General features: G+C 41.0%; 1 protein-coding gene across 1 annotated transcript in view; it reads right to left on the reverse strand.

Moving 5' to 3' along the window:
- Nucleotides 1-2,693, reverse strand: part of LOC101847336 (nuclear pore complex protein Nup214) — a gene marked incomplete in the record, with an annotated part of 78,699 nt that extends 76,006 nt beyond the window's left edge. The window contains 1 exon segment of the mRNA XM_013082099.2: nucleotides 2,432-2,693. Coding sequence (XP_012937553.1) covers nucleotides 2,432-2,464 — 33 coding nt within the window.
- Nucleotides 2,694-6,000: the final 3,307 nt, after the last annotated feature.

The following is a 6,000-nucleotide window of genomic DNA, read 5'->3' on the forward strand; positions in this document are numbered from 1 at the left end:
ATCTACGTTTGTCGCGGCCGCGACCAATCAATCGTGGCTCGATTTTTTTGCATTTTTTGGTCCCCAAATCGGAGAATAAAAGTCAAATAAAAAAATAAATAAATAAGAAAGAAACCGAACCTCTTTACTTTTGAAACAAAGTTCACCTCTAGCTTCACTTCGTCTCTTTATCACTTGTTGTCACCACGTTGATTTGTTGAATACGTTACAGTTACTTTTATTTTTCCCTCTTTGTGGTGTTTTATTTTGTTAATGTGTATTTTTTTTTCTTTCTTGTTATTGTTCTGATGTGTTGTTTTTCTATCAATTTTTTTAATGGGGAAAAAGGGGTAGCGTACGTTCCACCAAAACCGATCACATGTACTGACACTGGCAGGCCCCTTAAATGTGTGCGATTCCATAATGTACTTGTAATATCCTGTACTTTGTTTTAAAATTACGCACATTTAGTGTTAAAACAGCCAATCTTCTTCGGACAGGTGGACTCTCGCCCTTATTTGTTAATTTTTGTGGTTGTTTATGGGCTGTTCTAATTTTGATTTTATTCTATTTTGAAACCTTTCTTTTTCACATTTTTACACTCATCTAAAAATCTCTAGTCTAGCCAGACTAGCTCTTGAAAATTGAAATAGATATAGACCTAAAAATTTGCTCCTGTGTGGGTGTGTGTATCATGCATGTGCGTGTGAGAGTGTGTCTGTGTGTGGTAGTAAGTGTGTAAGTGCAGAGTGAGGAGCGTGCATGTGTTTGTTTTTCTGGCTTTATTCAGTCTCTGTCAGTTTCACTCATTCATTCAATTCCCGTGTTTTCTCCCGCGGCTCATCCCCGTCCGCATGACTTTCACACCCCACCCCCTCCCTCCAGGCACACACATAGAAAATCTCACTCATTCCGTTGCACTCACCCTGCGAACCATGGACAATAATATAGGCAAAACACTGCCTTAGCCGCATTCCTTTCGTTCGTGAGCTGTGGACCAGGCCAGGGGGGTCGGTGTCGTCGTCTTGTAATTGCTGTCGCCTGTGGATACACTCGTACATTCTTCCTTTCACATGCTCTTTCACTCATTCTGTCTCTCCATCCACAGTTCAGCTCGTCATACGTTCAAAAGTTGCCCACTGATCATGTTTAGTTAGTGTGTGTATAAGTTTGTGTGTGTAGCCGGTGCTTTTCGGTAGTTCCCACCCCCCTTATTTGAGCCTGACCTACTTCTAGATCTAGATCTATACGTTTGATTCGCGGTGAGCTAAGATATCAAACCTAACAACAGCAAAACATTAAATTGTGGTAAAATTCAGGGGGGAACCCCCCTTCCTATTTTTGTTAGTCAGGGGGGCAAGCCCCCCTGAAACACCCCTACTCTTGGGGCCAAAACCCGTGAATAACAATTGCGGGGTGGGAACTACCGAAAAAGCGCCGTGTAGCCTACATGTGCATGATGGTGGTGAGTGTGTGGTGGGTGTTACTGAAGGTTGTCTGTACGCGGGCTTGCCATTTGGTGTTCCTTCCCAATCCCAGACCAGAGGCAGAATGAAAGTTGGCGCAGAACTCTCGCAATAAATAGGCAAAAAATCACGAGACCGGAAGCCGGAAACCGTTCGGAGAAATAAAGATCGGCACTATTTCTCCGAACGTTCGGAGAAATAGTCACTTCGATTTTATAATTCTGTTTCACAGTGTAGAATTCTGTGGTTCAGGTCAGGGTGAACGCTTCACCGGTTGGCCTAGGCTATAACGGTGAACGCCCACCAGGTGAGAATAGCCAAAAGACTCGCCTGAGCTGCTATTCTCACCCGGGGTGACAATTATAAATTATAGAATAGAGGTGGCCTTTACTGCGCAGAGTATCTCGCGGGCCAAAGTCAAAGCAGGAACGTTTGATGAAATAAGTTGAAATAAACCAAAACATAATTAGATTTCTAGATCTAGATCTAGATATAGATCTAGATCTAGAGTAAATTACACTGTAGATTTCTAGAATAGAAATCTAGATCTAATATATCTAGATCTAGATCTAGATCTAGATTCTAGATCTAGATCTAGATCTAGAATCTAGATCTAGAATCTAGAACTAGATCTAATATCGGTGATCTTGTAGTTCCGTTCGTTAAAGTCCACGATCCATTTGTTTACATTAAGAGGAGAAATCCAGAAGTCTTGAAGACCAACTATTTGAATTAGGCTACACAAAGAGCAGGGATGCAACCTAGAATCTAACTGCAAAACATCAAATTAGGATAAAATTCAGGGGGGCATGCCCCCACCTCCATATTTTTTTAGGTCAGGAGGGCAAGCCCCCCTGAAACCCCCCTGCTTGACTTTAACGAACGAAACTACAAAATCGCCCTAATATCTAGATCTAGATCTAGATCTAAATCTATATCCAGTGCTAAAATCAGAACTTGGGTCACTTTGTTGTTGGTTCACTTACCTTCACGTCTCTTTCGGGTGGTTCGACGGACATATTCCGCAAGCGGTCAGGAGTCAGTAGCTGTTTCTTTAAGAAAATGACATAGAAATGCGATCGTCAGATAGCTAAATAAGCCCTTTCTACTTCAATATCTCAAATATTTAGCCTGTAACATTTACTCAATCGCTTTGGAATGGAATCTGTCCGGTCCAATTTGGCGTTGGCCGCCTTGATCTAGAGGAAACTCACCGAACGAAACTGAAACAAAATCAAGCAATTGTCAGGATTTTCGTAGTGGTGATGATAGGCCTACACTTTTAATTTTTTTTTCTTCTAACGGTAATGTTTTAGGCTGATACTTGCAATATTTTGGAGAAAGTTTACTAGATATCTAGTAATCTAGTTAATAACATTAAGATTGAATAATTTTTTTAACTGGCATAATATTCCATGTATCTTTGAAAGAAGTCAGACCAACATAGTGAAGCCTATAAGGCGACTAGGCGATACAATTCGGCATATAAAACTCTGTTCCCGTTCATGTTTTTGGGGATTCTAATAGACGTTTTAAAAGAAAAACCTACGAAGCACAAAAACAATTAATATTAAATATTGAGGGGAAAAAGGCATGTTTACAATGCAACTGTTCTTTACTTTACTTTTTCACGAACATAAAAACAATGCAAATAGGTAAACAGCTGCTGCATAAGGTTTTTTTCCCATATTCAAACCATTCGCCTCAATTACTTATTCCTTCCTCGAGGATGTCGAGGGGATAGGAAAAAGCACAACTTTGTTTTCTGTCATAGTATTCGCCTCAATAAAATTCCGAGAAGCATCTCGAAAAATGACAGAAATAAACTAAGATAAGTAGGCTAATCAGAGCCAGGAACGCACCGGTCCCAATGAAGAACCATCCAAGGCCCCTCCCTCTTCTAAACACTCCCAGAAAAGGTACGCGCCCGTCTTGAGATAGTCTCTAGTCTCAAGACCAACTGAACGCGATCTCAAGATAATCCCAAGATGATCTCAAGACCAAAATCCGGACCGCTGAGTTTAAAATCTCAACAAACCGTGATATCGCCTGAAGTCAGAACGAGACTGAAAATTGTCGGTGGATCGGAGATGAAGGTACTCAACGCTAAAAATAAAAGGGTGTCAAAGTCAAACTTGCAAATCTGACTTCAGAATCTTATTCTTCAGCGTTAAATTTGTAGTGGGATTTGATACGAAACACTACTATCAACGTTTGATGTAGTAATGTTAAATTCTTTGCTTGAGCCAGCTAGTTTTTTGGGGTTTTTTTTTTCAAAGACAGTATGCGGTTGAATTGTATTGAATGCTGAGGAAAAATCAATGTATACAACGGTACTTTTTGTTGATTTTTTTCCTCAGTGTTCGAATTACAATTCAACAACATTTTTGTAATTTAAAAACAATCGAGTCAATTGTTATCATTTTATCGCAGCATGGGTCCTGGAATTTTTGACAGGCAGACCATAATAATATGTTAATCTGAACAATACAAAATCTGACTATCCTGCAAAAACAGAGAGAGTATAGAAATTCATTTGTATATGAGGTTACTGAAAACAGTGCTATAAATAAAGCATTACAGATAGATAGATAGATAGATAGATAGATAGATAGATAGATAGATAGATAGATAGATAGATAGATAGAGAGAGAGAGAGAGAGAGAGAGAGAGAGAGAGAGAGGGGGGGGAGAGCGAGAGAGAGAGAGAGGGGGGGAGAGAGAGAGAGCGAGAGAGAGAGAGAAAGAGAGTGGGGGAGAGAGAGAGAGGGGGGGGAGAGAGAGAGCGAGAGAGAGAGAGAGAGAGAGAGAGCGAGAGAGAAAGAGAGAGAGAGAAAGAGAGGGGGGGGAGAGCCTTTCGTGGGGTGATATTGCCCGTCGCATTTTCGTGTTCTGGTTGTTTTTTTTTCTATAAGGGGCAGGGGGCCTACTATATCTAAAGCAATTGAATATATGATGTGTCCTCGTTCATACGTATATACCGTAGTGTAATCGACAGAGAACTATGTAAATTCCTTTGAAAGGTGCGTGTGGGAACTTCTCCCGCCGAAGATGTCATTGTTTGCACCATATTTTTTTTCGCCTTTGTTTCTTTAGAGAAACACTTAAAACTATACAGGCTGCAGCAACTTCACTTTGGGTGGGAGCCATTTTGATAGTCTGCTGTAGTGTGTGGGCACAAATGAAATCGCTCACGGATCCGATCGTCTGTTCATTTTGAGACCATTTTGAGACCATCTTGAGACCATCTCGAGATCTTCATGAGATCGGGAACTGCATAGTGAGTGGCGGGACTCTTGTGTTAGCGAAGGCTTGCGTACAAACCCCCCCCCCCCCCCCAAACCAAAAAATAATTAATTAAAATCATTTTTAAAAAAATCAATTAACAGCTAGGCTGTATCGGAAAATCAAGTATAATGGACACACTGAATGACGATAATATATAACTATATTATGCCTTTAATAGTTAATATGCACTTACACTACAATATAATACGGGGTGCCCACTACGGATGGGATCGGCCGATCGGCCCGATCGCCCGACTCGTTCGCTTAGTTAAGTATTTACGGGAATAGTTTTTTTTTTTTAATGGATAGGTAGGACCCATACAGATTTTCAATGCAACTTGAACAATAAATCTTGACGTTACTGTCACATTAATTTGGTAGAGGATTTGAGCTCCTGAAGAACAAGAGCGCGGTCGTGAGCAGCCTGGTCATACAAAACGAGGACAGAGAAGTGAATAAATCGTTGAAACAACGTCTGAATGATCTCAGAATATCCCCGGAAGAGGCTCAACCCGACTGAGCTAAGATCCGCTGTCTCCAAGACGACAACCCGCGGGACACCTGACCCCCGACAACATCCCTCGAACCTTCCCGAAACATCGACGTCATGTGTTGAGACTCAGAGAAAACCGTTTCTCGCCTTCAACTTGGCCATTCGCTGAGCAGACGGCAGTTTTTTTTGTTTTTTTTTCAGGGAGGACAAACTAAAGGGGACATTATCTGAAGTACCAGGAGGAGGCGGTGGCCCTGGCAAGAAGTTTGATTGAAGAAACACTCTTGTCGGGGCCACGATAGGGGCAACAGATGATTTATTTTGATGTACTGATTCCTTTGTCATCTATACTTGTTGGTATCATACTCATTCAACAACAACAACAACAAAAACAACAGCAACAACAACAATAACAACAACAACAACAACAACAATAATAATAACAACAGCAACAACAACAACAATAACAACAACAACAACAACAACAGCAACCAATGAATCAATAAATTATAAAACGCCAACTGCAGCAATGGCAAATTTAAGAGCAAATACAACTGTCTACCGTTATCGAATACCGCCATTGTCATTAGTATTTGTTGACGTTTTACGTCCCAATCGAAACCATTTCAGATAATTTGGGAATTGTTTGCGATGTGTGATGTGGCGTGGCGTGGCGTGGCGTCGCGTGGCGTATTGCATGTGTAGAGGTGTGGTATTATAGATACAAACACACACACACACACACACACACACACACACACACACACACACACAC

This window comes from Aplysia californica, unplaced genomic scaffold (assembly GCF_000002075.1).
Source record: "Aplysia californica isolate F4 #8 unplaced genomic scaffold, AplCal3.0 scaffold00158, whole genome shotgun sequence".
Taxonomy (NCBI): domain Eukaryota; kingdom Metazoa; phylum Mollusca; class Gastropoda; order Aplysiida; family Aplysiidae; genus Aplysia; species Aplysia californica.